The 23,295-nt window shown below is 35.8% G+C and overlaps 1 protein-coding gene across 1 annotated transcript in view; it reads left to right on the top strand.

Moving 5' to 3' along the window:
* Positions 1 to 23,295, top strand: part of CPNE8 (copine 8) — a 212,518-nt gene that overhangs the window by 145,302 nt on the left and 43,921 nt on the right. Inside the window, exons 11-13 of the mRNA XM_041736348.1 lie at positions 2,936 to 3,011; positions 6,138 to 6,191; positions 7,535 to 7,596. Coding sequence (XP_041592282.1) covers positions 2,936 to 3,011; positions 6,138 to 6,191; positions 7,535 to 7,596 — 192 coding nt within the window. The remainder of the gene's footprint in view (positions 1 to 2,935; positions 3,012 to 6,137; positions 6,192 to 7,534; positions 7,597 to 23,295) is intronic.

Below are 23,295 nucleotides of genomic sequence, written 5' to 3'. Positions count from 1 at the left end.
AATGCAGTCAGAGAGACATAACATAGAATAATTATTTTAGTTGCAATTAAATTAACAGGAAATAGCAAAGCAGTATTATTGAATCACAAGGAAGTTGTTGGTTGTGATTTATTATGAAAGTCTTTCCATCCTATCTCTCTGTATAGTGATAATTGTTTCAATATTACAGTATTGAAAATCAGGAACAGACAAAAATATTAAAACAATTTAAATTTTCCTTCTTTAACCTTGGTAAAATCTAAGAATAGGTGATGATAGGGGGGAAGAGAATTATAAGTCAGTGAAAATTACATATAATACTTTCTTTTAAGTATTTCTCTATGGTTTACTAAACAGTTTTTGAAGCAGGACAAGTTACAAAGAAATCTATCAAAATTTCCATGTATTCCAAGAGATCTATGACAAAATTGATCTGGGAATCAATCCACTTATCCACCCAAATTCTTCAGATTGATTCTGGAGACAAAGCACCTTGTTTTTAGGATTGACAAGTTTACTGCCGCTTCCTCTTACCTGCCTTATGTTGATGACCTTTTGACAAATCCTCATTTCTTAATCATCTGTTTCTCTGGCTCTGAATAGATACAATGATGTATTTTCTTTATCTCACAGAAATGTTGTCTTGGAGGCTGAAATGCAATTTATGACTCATTACATTTCCTCCTCTACAGCACAGGATAGCATTGCATTTATATGACATGCAAATTCAGTATTTTATTCAAAATCATAATCTTGAATAAGATTCAGAAAGGGAGGAGCAAATATTTTATTCATTCTTTCTTTTATTTGTATCCTACCTTATTCTGAAAAGGATCCATGGTAATTTATAGAAATGCATGCATTAAGATATGACTGGGTGAGGAAATTGAAGGAAAGGAGAAATAAGAGTATGAAATTTGAAAAGTCTGCAGAGGACAGTGTGTCATGAAGACATATCCTATAAGAAATGGGCCATAGATTTGACCATAAGCTCTCTATAAAACCTAACTCAGAGGGAGAACAAAAAAAATCTCTATTTCCTGATAAACAGAGTTCTTTCAGAATAGGAAATACTAGTGAGAAGCACAGAAGTGCAGATTCATACATTTGAGACCAGAGAGAATTGTACTTCATTGTTCATCACTCAGTTCTACAGAGAGTAACAAATTTACCAAAACAAAACAGGACCAAATATCACAGAATTGCTTCTTAGAAAGTTTCACAGTGACTTCAACAGGGGCACATCAATGTGCTGTGTGATAAACCTGATCATTGCCATTGGATTCCAGATTTGCCACTCTGTTGGACTTATATTATCTGGGTGGGTATTACATGTTCTTGAGACTTGATTGCATAGTTGTATTTACTTGTGGCAAATAATACTGCTTTTTTCTACCAACTTTTTGATTAGTGTTGAATGTTGGAAATTTTAATGTTTATAGTATACTAGAATGTTTTCTTTCCATGGCTACAGCTCAAGATATTTGAAATATGCACAGAAATGGAGGATAGATTCCTCCATAAACATAAATTCCATAACTCAGGTTTTAAGATTGCAGTGTAAGATATCATGATTATGAGTTTGCGCTTCTGAAGGCCAAAGAAAATTATTTCACTTATTGGAAATATGTAGTGCTAAAGTACTATTTTATAATTTTCCCCATGTCATTTCAATGTGTGAGGCCTAGGCGATTGGGTTCATAAATACAAATATATTTGACTGTTTTCAGTCCCCTTTCCTTTCACATTTTCATGAGTGTAGATCTGCTTCTGAAAGTTAAATCTGGAAGAAGTCAAGGTGTTGATACTGGTGTAAACAGGACTGTCACATTTAGAATCCTATGATGTATGTACAAGATCTTTGAGACCATGGAAAACTGGGAGGCTGGAAATCCAAATGAGCTATGTTTTAAATAATGTTATAACAGCATCATATTGCAAAATTTCTGCTAAATTTAATGGTAGCTCATTTTTTCTTCCAAATCTTGTCTTTAGAAATCAATATTTTGGTTGGCTAGATAGCAGCTTGTTTATTGGTTGTCACTGGTCATCAGGTCTTCACAAGCAAGCATTAAACCTACCTGGTGGGTGGGGAAATATATATATATATATATTTAATGGTAATGAACACCTTGCATTTGCAAAGTGAATGGGCCAAGCTGAAATTCTATGATATACATAGCAGTGACATCCCTTATGGTGTGTTTACCATTCTAGTTCCTACAGTCTTGATCTTTTTTATCATCTTCGTCTCTAAGATTCCTTTGCTAAGCTTCAGTAATCACATTGACAGGATTTTATAGTGAGAACTAATACATGCTTACTCAATCCTTATCTGTCCCCATCTAAACTAGAAGTCACCTGTAGAGGTCTGCTTTCTGAGAAGTCAGTGATGATTGCTTTAAGGTGAAGAAACTCAGAATAACCATGTTGGTATTAATAATATACTTTAGAGCTCTTATTATTGAAAATAAAGCTTCGTGACTATTATCCAGGTTAACATGGGATACTCTTGAAAAATAATGTCCTATTACATCCTGGTCATAAGAAAGTTTGAAGAGTTTTATATATTGTGCTTGTGACTATTGATATAAATAACTTTTTGAGTGTCATAAATGTTCATTCTAATATGTTATTAATAATTTTGCTAGTATAGACAATGAAATGTTTTTGAGAGATGAGTTATTAAAACTAAAATACCTGTTTGAAATATTAATATTGGTTGGATAAATTATATATTTGAATATTAACAAAATGTAATTTTTGAGTGAACATAATTTGGGGTTGAAGAACAATGACGTTATGTATGAATCTCTTAAAATATAAGTTATTAAGTTATATTCATAGTAATATTAAGCATTTTTTCCATGATTAAACTATACTTTGTAAAAAGCTTTAAAGTATAGTTGACAAATGTATGAAAGCTAATACTACATATTTTTCTCCTTAAATTTAGTCACGATTTCATTGGAGAATTTACCACAAGCTATAGGGAACTTTCTAGAGGACAATCGCAATTCAATGTATATGAGGTAAGAAGAATTTTATTTTATTATTATTTTCCTCTGGAATAAGTAAATTTATGCTTTAAAAATATAGATTTTGCAAAGGGTAATTGGCAAAAGTTAACCAACTACCAATATATGTAAGAATCTTTAAATTTATCGAACAGACTTGTTTCTGAGACTTGAATGATAGTATTTCTCTTCAATCCCATGGTCTTTTAACTCAATCTGAGAAATTTAAAAATTCTTGCCTATGAAACTTTTGATTATTTAAAAAAAATTCAATATGGACGCAAGTTCACTTTTCCATAAACTTCACCCTTTATGTTTTGCCTTCCTACCAACCTCCTCCCCAACACCTTCTTTAATAAAAAGAGAAAAATATGCATGCTCATTATGTCAGTATGGTGTTATAAAATGAACTGTGGTCTGCTTAGTATGTTTGAGCACTTTTACTGTTATTTAGGTGAAGACTAAAGCTAATCAAAATATGATTCAGTCATTAAAGAAATCCAAGTTGTTAAAGCAGGCATAATCTTTCTTAAGTTCTTTCCGCCTTAAACCTACCTTGCCAGTTAACTGGCACATGTATTGAGCACATGGTATATTTTGGCATTGTTAATACTTGAGCTAAGTTACCTGTACATTCTCTATAATTCTTTTATTTTACAAACATGAATAACAAAGGAGAATATCTCAGTACTAGCCAATAAAGGTAACTCTTTTCCTGCCAGGTTGATACCTCTTTCCCCACCAGGTTGACACTAAAATTGACATCTTTTAAGTTAGGAATGGAATGCTATCCTTCTTTTGCCATCTTCTTACTAAGTTAAAGCAATAGCATTCCATTCATTCACTCATTCATTCACCTATAAATAAAATATTTGTTACAAGCGTTTTATATTACACATCCTCTGTTAAGGCCGTTGGGGTACAGAGGTGATTAAACATTTCAGTGTCTAGGGGCACCTCAGTGGCTCAGTTGGTTAAGCATCTGACTCTTGATTTTAGCTCAGGTCATGATCTCAGGGTTGTGAGGTTGAGCCCTGTGTTAGGCTCTGGTCTTGGTCTCTCTCTCTCTCTCAAAAAAATTCCATATCTAATGGGAGACAAACACATGATATATGTTTAGTGTGTCTTGATAACAGCTACTTAGTAGAGTATGAGATATTAAAGGTCAAACTTCTCAGGCAAGGTCAAAGATGGAGTAATGGATCAATTTTTCTATCTAGGTCTTCCAAGGAAGGAATATTAAGGCTCTAAACAGGCAATGAAAGTAATATAAAACAGGTGGTACTTATATAGATGCCTGTTTTCTCTGCCTACCATTGTGTTTCTAGATCTCCTGCAATATACTTGAGCTTTTATAAACTCCCTACAGCTTTACAGACTGGTTTTGGTAGATAAAGACCTTCTCTTGTCAGTTCCTGAGCTGACAGGATTATCTCCAAAACTGCTGTCATGCTAGATTTGAGCTGCTTTTGAAGCTGTAGGTCTGTAGTAGCATCCATGGTTGGGGATGGTTGTTAGCAGAAGCTCAAGTGGGCATGGATTTTGTCTGGACCCTGGGTTAATGAGGCTGGCTGTACTTTATTTAGTAGAGGGGCACTGAACCAGGATTTCTTTTCAGGGTGTACAAGTCCTTAGTCAGATGACCTATTACTAAGTGCAAAGATGTGTGTGACTCCTGCCAGTTCCCTTGGAAGACTCCCATCTGATCATTGGGTGGTCCTTAAGTAGGCAGGACTGGCTCTGCAACATACCTAAGAGGGTCAGCCACTGAATCACATGGCTGTTTCAGGTACCATGGTCAAGACTTTGGTCTGTAGACCTGGCACTGGAGGCACAGATGGGCATGTCTCCCACTAGGCCTCTGGGTGGGCTAGGCTGCTTCCTTACCAAGGCCAGAGGGGCTAGGGCCAAATACATATAAATGAATATAAGGGTATTTTGTGATCTCCTGAGGTAAGACATGAGTGCCTCTTGGTGGGTCCTTGTGGCAGCAAAATTTCTCATAAACTATACCTGGAAGGAGCTGGAACTAAGTATTGGTCCCTTTCAGGATCTAAATGATTACAGACAGGATTGTTTCCTACTGGGGCCCTAGACCCATGGGACTATTGGTGGACTGTGATTATGAGGGGGCTGGAGCAGAGAATAGGGCCCTTTGAGATCTCTAAGGTTGTAAACAGCTTTCAGGGTCTCTAGGTATGGAGACAGGAGTGTCTTCTGCTGGCTCCATGTACCTGTGGGCCTTCAGGTTTGTTTCAATAATATGTATTTGCCCTCTGCTCCAACCACCTTGGGCCAATTACTTTTTCCTTTTTCTAGAATGTTATGTCTATCTCTTTTTATTGTTGCCTTAGTTTAAATTAATAAAGTTTAAATAATACTTATCATAAATTCTTTTAACTTTCTTTGCCTGTCAAAATGCTTCCTAGTGTATTTCGGATTGGGATGCGCTGAAGGATTTTCTTTTAAGGCACTTATGTGATTTGCTTATCCTATTAGATTGACAGGTCTTACTCATCTTTACGTTCCCTGTATTCTTCAATTTCTTGTACAATAATATTTCCTCATGGAATAAGTGGCCAAAAGCTAAATCTTAGGTCCACAAACCAGACCTTTACCAATTATTACATAGCCTCGGTATCTGGCGGAAATTAATATCCCTGACAGCAATAGAGTAAAAGAGCTCCTCTTATGTATGCACATATCTGGGTGATTTGCTTATGTTAGTGTTTTTAGCCTAATAACAAAAGTTATGTTTCTTGACCATACTTTTCTTTAGCTATTTACACAGTTTACTTCAAAGCAGTCATTATTATATAGGACCTAAATGTTAAAAGTCTCTTCTCACATCAAGAAGATACAGATGGATTAGGGTAATCAATGCATAAAGTGATTGAGAAGAATATTACTGAAAAAAAAAACATTTTTAAAAAAGATGAGCATATACACAAAGAAAATGGTCAGTAATAAATTTGGAGAGAAGTTTTGGCCGAAGGACTGTCCAGGAGTCATACTAAAGGCATTTGTAAATGTATAAATGTATCTGAAGTGAAAGCAGCAGTTTGAACTACATATTCTGTGAAAATGTGAAAATTTCAGTATAATACTAACACATGATAATTGTTTTATCTGCTTTTCAAGGTGGTGAATCCCAAAAAGAAAGGAAAAAAGAAAAAATACACTAATTCGGGAACAGTAAGTCAGATTTTATGTTATTCATCAAGGAGTCAAATAAATGAATAAAAAAATGTATAATATTATATAGACTGGAACTAAAGACTAAGCTCTTTCACTTAAGATTTTAATATAAAGGTGCATAATAGAAAACTGAACTTGCTGTGGGGATGGTTGTAATGGAGAATACCTTATAAAAAGTAGTGACCCAGCTTCCTGCAGGTTGTCCTCGGGATTGTATGGCCTCTGAGGGAAGCTGAAGTTTTGTTATGAAATCTTCATTCAGTGGAATCACACTAGAGAGAATCAAGTAGGTATGAAAAAGTTTAAGTGCTAGTAAGAAATACTACACTCTTTACAGGCTACACTTAACTGTTAAAACTCATGGCATGAGAAAGTACTTGTTAATATGGCATTAAAATTTACAACCTTGTTGGAAGTGGGACGAAATCAATACAGGAGGGGGATCCCTGGGTGGTTCAGCGATTTAGCACCTGCCTTTGGCCCAAGGCATGATCCAGTCCCACAACAGGCTCCTTGCATGGAGCCTGCTTTTCCCTCTGCCTGTGTCTCTGCCTCTTTTTCTGTGTTTTTCACGAATAATAAATAAAATCTTAAAAAAATAAATAAAAAATAAATCGATACAGGAAGGTGCAAAGATGAAAGTATCTTAAAATTGTGAAAAATCATCCTATTTTTTTTTTTTTTTGGAGAATTCAGATGTGCTTTTTTTTTATTGGAGCGTAGCTAATCACAATGTCATAGTTTCGAGTATAGAACATACTGATTTAACAATCCTGTACGTCCCTCTGTGTTCACCACCATAAGTACAGTCACCAGATGTCACCACACAATGTTATTACAATATTACATTGTAATATTGTGTTTCCCATACTCTACTTTTCTTCTCTGGTGACATTTCTTCTATAATATACTGAAGATTTTATTGTATGATTAAATTTTCTTAGGAGAAGGAATATCTAAGTTCTCCTCAAATTTCCTTTTGAAGATTTCTATATTGCAAGACATTTGAAATGTTCGAGAGCCTCATTACAGGACGATGACAAAAACATGCAGTAACACAATGTCCTTGTAGACAATTTTTATGCTATTCTTCAAAGGAAATAAACTGGTCATAGGAAGGAGTTAGTTAATTTTTTTGGCTCCTTTCATTCTTAATAATTTTATACGTTAAAACAGTCAGTCCTGGCAGATTTTAATAAAGAATTATATTGTTATTGATTTTCAAAATGTGATATTCCTCTCTAATATGAATATGAGTTCATCTCTAATACTTAAAGTCCATTTGGAGTTGCAGTTAGTACTGAGAGGTAATTTTGCCTTGTTTTTCTTTTCTTTTTCAGGTAACTTTACTCTCCTTTCTGGTAGAAACAGAAGTTTCATTCCTTGATTATATTAAAGGAGGGTAAGTCATTGTCTGAAATTGTTTCATTGCTTAAACATTTCTTTTAGTGTATCTAGCAAGTGCTGCCACTAAGTAATAGGCAGCTGAAATTATCAACTTTATTATACTTTGAGGGCAGAACTTTTGCACTTTTGTTACAGACTTAGGGAGATAAACTTAAACACAATGAGCTATTACTTTGGGGGAAAATTGCAACTTTTCTTTGACGAAGAGAAAAGACTCTATTGTGTTAATAATAGTTGCAGATAAAGCTATTATATGTACTTCCAGAGAATATTTTCAGTTGCCTAACATATGGGACTTTTTATATGCACTTTTCATTATTTTTGAAGTAGAAGAAAAGCTTGAGGGCTTGTTATAAATGTATATTTGAGCTCCAGAATATTAAAGAATGTATCTTGTCGTAAAATCATAATGCAGAAATGGATGGTGAGTAGTCATTTTGTTGCTCCTTACGCTTCTGGGCAGGAATACATTTCAGAAAAAAATTGGTTGTTTTAACCATTCTTGAAATTTTCCAGAGTCCAGACAGAGCCTGTCTTGGTAATATATTGTGGATTCCTATACCCTAGTAAATAGGAAGGATTTTTTTCAATTTTGTTCCTATTTTTAACTGAGTTGCCCCTATCTTTTCAAAACCAAGCATCCCCAGAGATTGAAAACATTCATTAATATGCAGTCTAAAATGTCCACATATTCTAATTTATGTGCTATAACCTGTATTAGAATATACACAAATGGTGAGAGGTAAATTTGAATGTGGTTAGTAACTTCATGACAAAAAATAGCAGCCAGAGACAACACTCATGTAAATCTTTTCCTAATTATGATTTAAGATTTTTTTTTTAAAGATTTTATTTATTTGTTCATGAGAGACAGAGAGAGAGAGAGAGGGAGAGACACAGGCAGAGGGAAAAGCAGGCTCCTCACAGGGAGCCTGATATGGGACTCGATCCCGGGTCTCCAGGATCACGCCCTGAGCCAAAGGGAGATGCTCAACTATTGAGCCACCCAGGTGCCCCTAGAATTTTTTTTTCAATACTAGTTCACTGGTAGAATGTCATGAAGTAAAAGAAAGGGATAAAAGAATGAAGAGGCTAGAGGAACAAAGACAGTTTACCAAAACACAGGGAGCTTGATCCTTTTGCTCTTAGTTAAGGAAACAAAAACAAACCCCAAAATGATAATTTGCTTAAATGCAGAATCAATGCTATATATGGACATCTTGCAACCTGCCACTTGGCTACAGAGACACAGAAGCTACGGTGGCTGTTTCAATAAAGTTAAAGGGAAAGGTACTAAAGTCCAGAAAAATGCTGTTAAAGAAAACTTCAGGAATGAGCCTATGAGTGAGGAAATAGGAGACAAATCTTTATTTCGGTTTATAAATAAGGGACAACCCAACTCAGTCACATTGTGCTTGACCAAAAAGGATGAGAGGAGGTGGTGTTTTTAAAACTTGAAACCACAGCGAGGAAGAAATTTCAGTTGGTGTGGTTTTCTCAGAGATTATTTGACCTCTTTTGCTCAGTATTGTGGGTTGGGAGAAAATTTTCCAGGTGTCTAAACCTCAAGATGATTATCATGATTCCAGGAAGTGGTGATTCTTCTCTGAACTATGCAAAAATGGTGGCAGTTGAGAGATGGACTCAGAATTGTTAACTTTCCTTTGCCCCTTTTCCTCTTCACTTCTTCTTTTTGATCATTGGTGTATAAAAGATTACCATGATCAGTTGTATGGTAGAGTCCTTTGTGGCCCAAGTGCAAGTGCTTGGGTACTTCTTGGGGTCCATCCAATCCATTGTAAGGGGCATAAGCACATGGAGTTGGAACAGTATACACAGAAGGTTCAGTCATCATCATTAGCTTGGAAGCAGAAGAGAAGAAAGTGAGACACTTCTGAAACAAGCAAAAGGTATTTTATATGGCAACCAGATGCTTAATCCCCAAGTTAATAGTATCATCCAGTATTGTAGTCCAGATGGAAGGATGTTTTCTGTTTTCTCAGGTGACCAACTAAAGAGATTGGATGATGGTAGATAACTTTTAATGTAATTGCAAATTTCATTGAAGGTGGGATTGTTGATATGATGAAGCCAAGAGGCCTGTGTGAAAATTTTTTTTTTAATTTCTAATTCTACTTTGGAGGATATAGTTATCCAGGTGCGGTAAGAGATATTAGCAAGAATACAGACACCCTCTTATTCATCCAGCCAGTAGGCCAGTGCTGTTTGATTGCCTAGGACTACTGAAGCAAGAGAGTCTAAGGATAATTGTAAGTTTTGTAGGGCTGAAGCAGTATTGTGGGATAATTCCTCTAGAATGTTTGTTGGATTACACAGCGTGGCTTTATGATAAGCAAATCTTCCCCAAGGGGCCAACATGCCTATGACCAGATCACTTAGTTGAGTTTGGATTATGCCATTAGTGTGTTCAACTAATCTTGAGGATTAAGGATGATAGGTGCAATGAAAATGTTAAAAGATGGATTAGATTTTGCAGATCTCTTGGACAATTTAAACAGTAAAATGGATTCCTTGGTTACTGTGTAGCTTTTGAGAATATTCCAACTGGGGTGATTTTTTTCTAATAAGTTTTTGACCACTGTTTTAGCAGTTGGCTTGCCTGCAAGGAAATGTCTTGACCCAGTGAAAAAACATACAGATCATTATCAATACACATTTCTATTTGGTAAATGGAGGAAGCTGGATGAAATCAATTTGCCAGATGTCAGAAGGCCTGTTGGGAAGAGGAAATTGACCTAAGGCAGTGCAATATGGTTTTGTAGGATTGCACAAAATATTTGTTGGGCAACAGTTGGAGATGGCATTTAATAGAACTGTGTGTCCATTGGACCATTTTATTTGTGCTCCAAGGGGTCGTGTCATAGATACATTTAAAAAGAGTTCCTGGGCTCTTTTTGGTAGCACAGGTTTGTTATTTGGTCCCACCCAAACGTTGTCTTGGAGAAATCCTTCTAGGAACCTTGTTTCATCCATTTCCCCCTTCAGTGGTGTTTTGAGGGTTTGTGTGTGTGTGTGTGTGTGTGTGTGTGTGTGTGTGTGTGTTTTGTTTTGTTTTAAGTAACAGGGTTAAGGGAATGAAAGTCATATAGGGAGATGTTTGTGAGTTGGAGGTTTGAAGTGCCACATTTTTGGCAGCCTGGTCAGCATGATTGCCCTTGGCTTCAGGGATATCAAATTTGGGATGAGCTTGAATTTTTATAATAGCTAAGCTGAGGGGAAAGAGAAGGTGTCAAGTAGTTTTAATATAGAAGTTTTGTTTTTATGGACTGTCAGAGAATATTCGAAACCCTGTTTCCAGAGCATACCAAAATCCTGGGCAACCTCAGAAGCATATATGCTATCTATAGACAGTGAGAGCTTTATTTATTAACAATTAGCATACACTTGTTAGAGAATGTAATTCAGCTTATTGGGCCTAACGAGCCTAGGGAAAGGAGCCTGCTTTGAAAATTTTTTCAGTGGATCCTATAGAGTGTCCTGCACTCTATTTTCCTTGTTCATTTTTATGTAACATCCATCGATAAACCAAGTAAAATGGGGACTTGGTGGGGGGGGGTTATGAAGGTTTAATTGGGGTAAATAATGAATCAGTGACAAGGCTGCAGTTGTGTTAGTTGAATCTTTGAGGGGTAAGAAAAGTATGACAGCAATTTGAGAGGAGGACAACAAGAGAGTGAAATGGCTAGAAAGGATAGGTGGACTGGCAGAAGGATGTTCTGTGTGGTGGGAATCTAAGAGAGTTTTAACTGTATATGGAACGAATACCTATAGGGGAGAGTCTAGTACTATTTTTTTGGTGGCAGTAAGGAGTGTAAAGGCGGCTGTTAGGGCATGGAGCCAGGGAGGAAAACCTTTGGCCACAGGGTCTAGTTGAAGATTATAATATCCTGCAGAGCATTCTTGGCCTCCATATGCCAACAATTGATCAGGATTTGGGTCAGGACTCCCAAAGTGCTACTGGAAAGTTCACGAGCAAAAAGGAAGAAGGGCAATTGGTAATGAGGGTGTCCTAGAGTTGGAAAAGAGACAAACTTTTTTTTTTTTTTTAAAGAAAAAACCTTCTTGGGTCTCTTTGAAGCCTTGGAATAGGGTCTGGAATGGTTCCAGTTAGGGAGGTTTAAGGGTTGAGGTATGAGGGAATAATTGGTAATCCAAAGGTGACAGGATCCAGTAAGGCCCAGGAAACTCATTATTGTCATTTAGTCTAGGATTGAGGGAAGAGGGTGGTGGTAGTCATTCTGTCTGGTTCTATTTTTAGCCCATCTGATGTTAAAAGGTGGCCTAGGAATTTGACAGAGGCAGAACAGAATTGAAATTTATCTTTCTGTCGTGTCATTTATTGGCTAATTGTTGAAGACGATGTTTAGTGTCAATGTGAGATGCCTTTAGGGTGGGGAAATATAAAAAAAATTAAGATTTTATTTATTAATTTGACAGAGAGAGAGAGAGAGAGAGAGAGCACAAGTAGGCAGAGCACCAGACAGAGGGAGAGGGAGAAGCAGACTCCCCACTGAACAGGGAGCCCAATGCAGGGCTCGATCCGAGGGCCCTGGGATTATGACCTGAACTGAAGGCAGACGCTTAACTGACTGAGCCACTCAGACACCCCGTAAAGATTGCTTATATATTGTAATAGTATAGATTTCCCAGGGAAATTGAAATCTTTCAGGTCACCATGGAGGGTTTGAGAGAAATAGAGTTTTTGGTATATCCCTTCGGTACGGCTATTCAAGTGTCTTTGTGATTGTTCTTTGTAAAAGCAAAAGGTATTGACTTTGGGGGCCAAAGGAAATGCTGCAAAAGGCACTGTATCAGTCAATGACAGAAAAAGTAGTTGTTTCAGTGGGCATATTAGAAAGGAGGATGTACTGTCAAGATGTAGGGTGATCGGGTATGAATATAGTGTTGATTGCCCTATGTTCTTGACCAAAATGCAGTCCTCTGTATGGGCTTTTTATTTGGCATGATGAGGGTATTGCAAGGTCTTGTAGTGGGGATGATCAATCTTCAGTTGGTAAAATCTTTTTTTTTTTTAAATCTTGAATAATAAGAGTTATTCCTTTAATGGCCATAGGGCTTGAAGGATACTGCTTAATACTGGTTAAGGGCTTTGGTGGATCAATTTGAACAGTTCTTGGGGAAATTGAAATCATATGTCTTCTATTGGTAGAGGAAGTTGCCTGTAATTGATCAGAGAGTATATTTAGGAATGGGAGGGCAGTGGGCTGATTGGAGTAGAATTGGACAGATAGGTAGAATTAGGAATTCTGAAGGTTGAGAAGACAAATCTAAAAACATTTCTTTTCCTTTTTCTTTTTTGTGACTGATTACCATTAGATGGTAAATGCCTTTCTACTCCAAGGCAGGAGATTGGAAAACAGAAAGGGGTTGAGGACTGAATAAGTTATTGCAGTGTCTATAAGAGTGAAATCATCCTCATTTTGAATTTTTATAGAAATTTCTTTTGCAATGTTTGCTCGGAGAATGGGTAAAATCCCCTTTTTGTTCTCAAAGCATCCCTAATCTGTTAAGGGAATTGTGTCTGAGATTTATGGATGCTTTTGGAGCCATCTTTCATATTTCAGACATTCCTTTTTGAAATGTCTAGGCTTTTTGCAAAAAAAAGAAAAAAAACAGGTTTTATTGAGTTGAGCTGAATGTTTTAACTTGTGAGAAGGATTTGGCTAACCTTTTAGCAGTGGTGGCAAGGGCAAAAAGAGTTTTGGTCTGTCGGTCGGGGTCATGTTGTTTGACCAGAGTTGAGAGTGAATCAAGGAGGCCCTCTAGAAACATTGAATTAATTGATTATGGAGATTGATCAGGATATTTACTTCATAGAATACCTGATGGGTTCTGATTATAAGAAAGGAAGAGTAGAGATTCATGTTCCTATCTTTCTTAAAAATCCCTAGTTGTGTAAAAATAACAAATTATAACAGTTTGAAAGGAGAACACAAATATGAAAACCAGGTGAAAGTGTAGCTACAAACATCTAATCAAAATATTTCAGTACATTATTTTTATTTTTCCTGATAGATTTTGTCAAATTTTTCCTACCTGCTTAGACATTGTAACATTTTGAGCTTTCTGCCCTTGCTAAATCTCAACCTCCAAGTAGATAAATGTACTACAATGATGGAAAATCATATAAAAAGCAGATATGTAATCGCACAAAATTTCTGAATAATAGCAAAGTAGAATATAATGAGCTGCACTCATTTCAAATTAGGATTAATTGTAATAAATGACAATTATCTATAGTTTCAGTAAATGGCTACTGACTTTTTTGAACAACATCAATCAGAATTCTTATCTCTTAAAATTTAAAAAAATTCTGAAAATTATTAAACACTTTAGTTATATTTGATATTCTTCATTGTTACTTTTTTTCAAAAATAATAAAATACTTTTACTTTATTTGTGTTTTATATTCATGTTTCTAGGAAAGAAGTGTTATATCTCCCACACTTTTTAAAGTTCTATTTATTTATTCATGAGCAAGAGGTAGAGACCTAGGCAGAGGGAGAAGCAGGCTCCTTCTGAGGAGCCTGATGCGAAACTCAATCCCAGGACCTCCCGGATCACAACCTGAGCCAAAGGTAGACGCTCAATCACTGAGCTACCCAGACGCCCTGTCTCTCACATTTTAATCATAAAAATCTTTATTTGTGTTTCACATTATAAACATAAAATGTGAAATAGTAAAACGAAAAGTTAGGCAAAGTGAATGAACATAATTTAGTATGAAGCTAGATCCTCTGTAATCATACCTTCTAGAGATAACATAGTTACATATTTGTTTATTGCAGAATGCATAATTATTTTTTGTAACATTGGTATAACACTGTATACAATGTTCTATAATGTATATTTTGTTCATTAAATATATTGTGTATATATATTTCCACATCAGTACTTACATATCTACCTTATTTTAATGGTCTTCCATCGTATGAAAGTACATAATTCGGTTTAAAATTTTTTGTGTGATATACGCTTTAGTTGTATCTATTTTATTTTGTTATTATAAATCAGGCTCAATGGTAAAACCCTGGTGCATACTTTTTATGCATGACATTAAGCATGTGTAAGGGGTCATTTCCTAGAAATAGTGTTGTTGGATAAAATGGTATGTGTATTTTATAATTTGTTAGAGATTTCTAAGTTGTGTTGCTGAAAGAGTAGTGATAATTTACACTCCTAACACTTTCATTTGTATATGAAAGTTTACTGTATCTTTACCTTAGTAAATAGTGGAACTCCTTTTTTATCTTTGCTAACTTCATAGATGATATATATGCCATTGTCAGTTTTTATCTGTGAAACCTCTGTTCGTTAGCCACTACGGTGTCTTTTGTAAAAAAGCTTATGTCTTTGGAAACCTAGGTTTCAGAAACTTTTTTTTTTTTTTTTTTGCTTTTCTTCTGCTCCTTCTTCCCCTGGTTCCACCTAAAAGAATTGAGTATTTTTAACTGAGGATACAAGATAGAAAGATAGCTGGCAGCTACATCTTTTAAGTGTAGTCAACACTTCAGCTAAACTCCAGTATTCACATTTCAGTCTTTGATAGAACTCCTCTTCAACACACATCTAATGAGACTCTTCTTAATTTAGCCATCTGGTCTTGCCTTTTATCCTATGATTACACTGAAGAACAATGAAATAACCTGACATTTAGGGCTGCAATCAACCAAACATCTCAAAGTAGTATTATGGAGGTCTTATTAGTACATTTGAAGATTTGTGGGTTTATCAAGGGTAGGTTTTTGAAGAGTTGCTCTACCATATTTCCGAAAAAGTATGTTATTTCAAAAGTGATTGGAACAAAGTGTTCAATTCCATTTTGTTTCTGTAATATATTGGAGTAACTACTCACTTTTAACCTAAAATACTAAGATATCAGTATTTGTGACCAGCGTTTGTGGATTGTTATTATTGCTAACTTGGGTTAGCATCACTGCTGCTAATTTGGGTGGCATCAGTTCAGGAACCTATTCACCATGCTCTTTTTTTTAAAAGATTTTATTTAGTTATTTGAGAGAGAAGTAAGCAAGGACAAGAGACAGCATGAGTAGAGAGAAGGGCAGAGGGAGACAGGGAAGCAGACTCCCCGCTGAGCAGGGAGCCCCATGTGGGGCTCCGTCCCAGACCCTGAGATCATCACCTGAGCCAAAGGCAGACGCTCAAGTGACTGAACCACCCAGGTGCCCCTACTGTATCCTTTCTAATCTAGGAGAAACTACTGTTAACTTATGATCATGCTGAACCCTAGCCAACAAAGGTAGAGATCTTAAAAAAAAAAAGGTCAAACAATCATCATATAAAATATGAATAAAAATCGGTACTCTGGGCTTTCCAAAATAGTTGAGATTTTCCTGCATTCATTTTGTGCTCTGCACTAATTTGGAGAACATTGCCCTAACCCTCAGTTGTATGAGGAGCATGAGAAAAGGGAAAGAAGACAAACAGATGACTGATACGGCATATGTAGGACTAACTGCTTATGTTGAAACTCTTAGAAAGCAATCCTTAAATCGCCCTTTAAAATTTCACCTATCTTCTTGTTTCGTCTCACACAAAAAAAATTCAATAGAAAATTATAAAAATGTTCTTTGTTTTCTCATGAATCCAAGTAGAAATTACGCAGAGTTAGGAATGAACACATTTAAATACTACACAGAATTGTTTTCAAAGTCCTTTAATATCTTCTCGTTTGAAGGAACGTTGTAGACCTAATTTTTAGTATTGGGTATTCTAGGTTTCCATTATTTTAGTTGTTATTGATGTAGATATTTACATGAAAATATAACCCTGATTGTTTGTGAAACCATATTGTTAGCTTGTTACTTTTCATTCACAGTCTCAGTTCCTCAAACACTCTGTTTAGCTGCAATTATCTGGCTTACAATTCAGGTATACCGTGAGCAGATGAGACAGATGCATTCTAAATCAGCCAATTTTTATGCAAATATTCTTTGAAACAAAAATCTAATTTTTAGGACTTTTTTTGGTTAAGCAGGATGGGGCTTTTCCTGGAGCATAAGATATATTTTATAACTTCAGGTCAGAAAGAGTTTTATTTTCTAAATAGAAGAATGATATCTACAAAAGAGCTATCTTTTTTTTTTTTTTTTTTTTTTTTTTTTTTTTTTTACAAAAGAGCTATCTACAGCTCTCTGTAGATAGTAAAAACTGGTTGTCTCTTTTGGATTGTTGACCCTAGGGCCATTTTTTATAAAAATTACACTCTTGTATATTTATCCCAGGGTCATGTATTTGTTTGCTTCTTTTTTTTGTAATATTTCTGTTGGCTTCTTAAGAAATAATTTTGAATATTAAAAGTCTGATATAATTGGGAACTAAAGATATTTATTCAGTAATCTTTAATCTATGGCATTGAGTACCTGATAACTAGTAATAAGGATAGTGTAGATTCATATAAAGTCATACTGTTCTGAAATCTAAGATTCTGCTTTAGATGATCATGATTATGATTACTAATATCTGTAAAATGGGCTTATTGACTTCTAAATATTTATAAAATACATATTTCTATATTTCCAATGGCTTACACTATAAGTATCTCAGCACAGAATCATAAATACCATTTTGGCTAAGTCCTCTGTGTATCTTAAATCCTCATAAAACTTCACTCCACAACTAACATGATCAAGAATAAATATTTATAGTTTTATATATCTCTTTGACTGGCAGATGAAGGGGGAAACAGATCACAAATTCTGCATACTGAGTCCCTCTAAGTTACCAGAATTTTATGTCAACATGGAACCCTAGTCCATTATTTTTATCAGACTATTGAATATATTAGAAACTTACAGAACTATTAACTGTCTTTTCCTTCCTTTGAAGAAAGCTCAAACTTTCATCCAGCTGATTCCAATGAGCTGCAAAAGTCCCCACCACTTATATTAAGTGGCTGCTAGTTTTTTGGTGTCATTTTAATTTGTCCGTTTGTGACTTGTTTTCTCAAAGAGACTGGCAATTTTAAGATATTTTTGGACAGCTGAACACCAAGTACACTAAATAAATCCAGATGGATGAGAAAACTATTTTAAGGGATCCCTGAGTGGCTCAGTGGCAGCCCAGGGTGTGATCCTGTAGTCCCGGGATAGAGTCCTGCGTTGGGCTTCTTGCAGGGAGCCTGCTTCTCCCTCTGCCTGTGTCTCTGCCTCTCTCTCTCTGCATCTCTCATGAATAAATAAATAAATAAAATATTATAAATAAAATCTTTTTTTTAAAAAAAGAGAAAGCCATTTTAAACCTGACTTTCCTACCTTTTCCCCCAAATCTCTAAGTTTAATGAAACATTATAAACAAATAGGATTTTTAAATGGAGTATGCCAATTCAGTGAACTAGATTATAAACCTGTCTGTTTCCTTGACTTTATCATTTGTGACCTTCCTCTTTCCACAACGCATACCACAATCATCAAATAAAACAGATGAACAAGGTTTCCTCTGCCAGAAATTATCTCCATTTAACTCATAACTGGGTTTGTAGTGACTTGGAGGAAAAGACAAGATCAAGATTAGAAGCATGGAACTGCTTGTTTCCCTCACATCTTACCAGACCATGAAAGAGGGTAATAGGTTAGATGCTCAGTGGACAAGTTCTGGGAAATTAATAGTTAAGTATTTGGCCAAAATCAAGTCAATTGCAAAGATGTGGTTGCTGATAACTGAGGCAGTGCATAGTCATGACCAAGAATTTGGGTTCTGATATGAACTGCGTAGTTCAAATCCTAGATCCGCCTCTTTTTAGCATAACCTGTTTCCATTTACATTAAATAGGAATACAAAGAATAGTGTATATCATGGAGTAGCTATGTGGATTAAATGGCAGAGAGTTAACCCTCAGTAAATGCTAACTACTATTTTTCTCAATAATTTGAATTTGTTTAAAGTTCCAATGTGTCTTATCGTATTTGATCTTCATAATATTGTTGGTGGTAATTGTCCTAGTTATCAGAGATGTGGAGAGAAAAAAGATATATTCAAATTTACAAAATTTATCAGTAACAGTAATTTTTTGTAGTTCACTTCTCTTTGGAGGAATACCAAAACATTCCTTCCATTCCAATGTCAACCCAAACTCTTGATTCTGATTCTAAAATTTGTCTGAAATTGTAGATAAAAGGTTTATATTCCACTTAAAAGAAGTAAGAAGTCTTAGAGGAGAAAATAAAAAAGATTTACCTCCCTATTATAAGCTAATTTTAAAGGCTGAAATGGGCTTTTTGATACCGCTTATTTTAAGGGTGAATTGAATATCAGTAAGTCCTGTTATCAGCAATCTCCTAAGGATCTCTTACCTTAAAAATACTTGAAGCGAGTGCAATGATATTGTAAAATATTTGCCTTAGTTTTATAAAGTTGGTGGCATTATTTTGGATAGGTGGCCTGAGGGAGCACATCTTGCCAGAACATGCAATACTGCAAGGTTTTTGAGTTTTTTTTTTTTTTCCTAATCCAATTTCTTTTTGAAAACTGAATATACAAGTTAGGATATTTTATAGTGTTTCTTGTTGTGGCACCCAAGTGTTTTGCATTCATCAAATCAGTGGAGAGCTAAACCCTGCAGCGCCAAATAGGGGTAAATCTAATAAAAACAAAACCATTCTGCCTTCTATAAATACATTCACATCGAGTATTATCATATGTAAACTAAACTCATCTAAACTAAGATTTAGAAAAGAAACTTTTACAAATATTAAGACTCAGAAAATTTGTTTTGGTTAATGCATGATTTTCATTTTTATACATGTTTAAATGCATGCTTGAAAAGGCCAGACAGGTCCAGTTAAGTGTGGTTTCACTGACAGTTTATGTTATTTTTCAGATTATTTTCTTCAGAGACATTTATTTCAAAGTCCGAGAAAACTGCATGTATGCTTCATGATCAGAACTAGCACTCATTTAGCCCAAATATTGACAAGATGTTTTGTATCAGGCGGTTTCTTAGTTATGTTTTATGATCAGAGGGTGCATTTCCAGCCGCGCTATCTTTAGAATAGTTTCTCTCTGGTGGACAGGTTGTGGTAGAGCCGGAAAGTTTTATCACTTCTATTGCTTAGAATTGCTGGTTTGTGTTTACAGTAAAATGTAGACTGAAGATTGGAAGATTGCATTATTGTTTTTAAGTTATCTAGAGACAACGCACTTCTACTACCTATACTGGTTGGGAGTTTATTACCTCATCCTTAATAGGTCACTGACCAACACTATGGGAAGGATTAGTGAAAAAGAAATATGTGTTAATGTTAAGAGAGAACTGTCTCTGCTGACCCAACAGAGGAAACGATTAGTATGAACCAGGAGAGGATGACATGGATTGCTCAGGAGATTTGTCCTCGAGCACATAGAATATTTGTTATTAGCAGGTTCTTCAGGGATTTATTTTTATTAATTAGAGGACTTCTTCAGCATACTTATTACCTCTTTATCATTTGAGAAAACTGGGGCTTAGAGATTAGGCAATTTTGCCGAGGACTCACAAGTAGCTAGCTAGTTGTGATTCTGGGTTTCAAGCTCCAATCTATGATTCAAAAGTTCGTAGTCTTTCTACTAGGGATGATCACCTCTTCAATGTCTACCTCACTTTAAATTGTGGAGAGTGCTTGCATTTTTTTTGCTTAGGGTGATGTTTCATTTATTTATTTTGATTAGGTCACCTATAAGATATTTCCTAAAGAGTTGAAAACAGGTTGGCCATCTTGCATATCTTTGTTGAGAAGAAGCTCTTGAACTGCAAGACCTTGTGAAGTTGTACTTTGGAACACTGTGTTAAAAACAAAAACAAAAACCAATTGAAATCAAGCGTCAAAGTCCAATGAAAACACAAAGGTTTGGTAATTGATGAAAACTAGATTTAGTAAGGACCAGTATTAGTGTAAATAGTTTAAGAACCACATCATTTGTCTCATTGCTTTTTATTCTTTTGACATTTCACTGAGCTATCAGAAATCCAGACTGTTTGGAAGGATAGAAAAGAAAATTGACGGCAGGAGTCAAAGCTTACAGTTACTTCATACCAAGAGATTTAGTTGGACGAAGTACCCAGATAATACCTCCTAACAAGGTTAGATCATTCATACTGCGGTTTTGGGTTGGGCAGGTTAAGACCTTAATAGCTGGTAGGAAAGGAAATCTGACAAGGGAGGGTCAGGTTCTCAGAAATAACCTGAAACTCTGGTAGGTCCAGAAATTTGATAAGCCCTGCAAACTCCAGTTTTCAAAGAAGTATGCTAACTCAGATCCCAAAAAGCTAGCATAGATAATGGTGATAACAAGGAAGCGTAACAACTGCTTATTGACTACATACTAAAGGACAGGTACTTGTCCTCAAAACAATCCAGAGAAGGTTTTATTATGATTTACTTATTATAAATGAGCTGCAGGGTGCTTCAATAGCTTTTCCAAGATCATGTGGCAAGTAAGTGGAAGTGTTTATATTTGAATTTGCATTTGTGTATTTCAAAGTTTGCCATCATTCTAGATCTAACTTGCTGTGGGCACTTAATCCTGTGAGTAGTTTCTGGGCATGGGAAGAAGGAATTTTTAAGATGCAGCAAAATTTGGAATCAGGCAATTGTCTTTGTTGTCATTTAGGTAATCGAACTACCTTTAAGAAAAAAGGAAACAATTTAAGATTTAGCCCATGGTGAGCTAGGGGTAGAAATGATTGGCAGGATGGTGGTGCCTGGAGTGGGTAAACCAGGGATGCAGAGTAGATTCCAGAACTGAAGTCAGAATGAGAGTGCATGTCAGTATATCAAGGCAGAAGCATAGTCTTGGTACTGGAGTGGCAAGAATAAGAGGAATCTTAGAGCCAAGTGGGCATCTCAGTTTTATTTAAAAGTTCTAAATTTCAGCAGCTGGTGGATCTGAACCTGAGTTTGTCAAGATTAATTTAAAGAAGGATGGTGGGGCAGCCCGGATGGCTCAGCGGTTTAGCGCCGCCTTCAGCCCAGGGCGGGATTCTGGAGACCCGGGATCAGGTCCCACATCGGGATTCCTGCATGGAGCCTGCTTCTCCCTCTGCCTGTGTCTCTGCCTCTCTCTCCCTCTGTGTCTCTCAGGAATAAATAAATAAAATCTTAAAAAAAAATAAAGAAGGATGGTGACAGTTCTTCTTTCATATTGATAATGTTCAGTTTGTGCAGCTGAACAGAATTTGAAATAAGGAAGAAAGTAAAACAGTCCTTCTGCACACCCCCATCAAAGTTGTTCTCAATAATTAATTCGTAATGACAGCCACAGAAAAGTTGTATAAGAGGGTATTACTGTGTGTGTGTGTGCATGTGCGCAGGTGCTGCTGGCATATGTGTGGTTTTCTTTGACATACATATAGATACTCGTTTTTTATGGATCTTTGCTGTGCTAGTTAAATCTTCCATCTTGACATCTGATTTGTCATTTACAGCTTTTGTAAAGGTGGCAGAGAAAAATAAGGACATTTTCCAAGTATGCTTTTAGCAATACTAGGATATATGCATTGGGAAGTCTCATGAGATGTTACTACTAACTCATGAAATTTGGCAGGCATGCCTTTTTTATGCTCTGGAATGTAATACTCCTGTCTAGATTTCTTGAAATTCTGCTCCTTCTTGTCGGCTTCTAAAATGCAAAATGACAGCTAAAGTAACGCTTTCTGAGCAAAATATTTCAAGGATTTATATGTGATCATTTTATGAACATTTTGCCAGGAGTCATCTTGTGTGAATTCAGATTTTTTACTTTGATGCGTGATTAATTTTTTTCCCTCTAACATTAGGCTTCATGCAATATTAAAGAATGAGAAAGGGTAACAGGATTACCAATGAAGATGTTTTGTTTGGTTTACTTTTATGATACATCATTTATCAAAGTCCACAAGAAATCTGTCTCATAGCCTAAAATCATAGCATTGTTAGCAACTTTCTTTAAAATTTTTATTAGTGGGGTGCCAGGATGGCTCAGTCGGTGAAGCATCAACTCTTGACTTCTGCTCAGGTCATGGTTTCAGGGTTGTGAGATCAAGCCCCATGTGGGGCTCTGTGCAGAGCATCGAGGCTGCTTAATATTCTGCTCTGCCCCATCCACTCCTGCCTCCACTTGTCCGCGAAGACACGTGCACGCTTTCTTTCTCAGAAAAACCTTTGTTCATTAATACTTTCAAAATAGCATAGCATGTGACTCCTGGTATGGCAAGTATACATTATAATATGAATGGGAACTCGGGAACCGTGGGAATGAATAAGCTGAAATCCACAGTAAACGCACAGTTGAGTTTTAGGTTATGCTATTGATTATGAATTCAATGATAACCGCTGTGCTATTTTTGCCATTGCTTTTAATGGTAGAAAGCTGGAATCATAAGCTCTAGGAGATCAGCATTGTTTTTGGTTTGCTCCTATTTTCTTAACACAGTGCTTGGCAATCAAGATGCTCAAAAAATGTTGAATTACAGTTTTTAAATGGAAGACCCAAATAGTGTAATAAGAGGCTCCCCTCACTCTTTTTTCTTCTTTCTTTTCTTCCTTCTTTCTTTCCTTTTTAAACATTTTCTTTTTTTTTAAGACTTTTTTTGGGTACCTAATCTGCTTGGTTTTGTAATTTAGTTTATTTAGCTAGCTAGACATTTTGTTAGCTAGAGGTTTCAGTAAAGCAGTTT

The sequence above is a fragment of the Vulpes lagopus genome, chromosome 21 (assembly GCF_018345385.1).
Source record: "Vulpes lagopus strain Blue_001 chromosome 21, ASM1834538v1, whole genome shotgun sequence".
Lineage (NCBI taxonomy): Eukaryota > Metazoa > Chordata > Mammalia > Carnivora > Canidae > Vulpes > Vulpes lagopus.
Note: the sequence above shows the minus strand (reverse complement) of the source record. Positions and strands in the feature narration are given on the sequence as shown.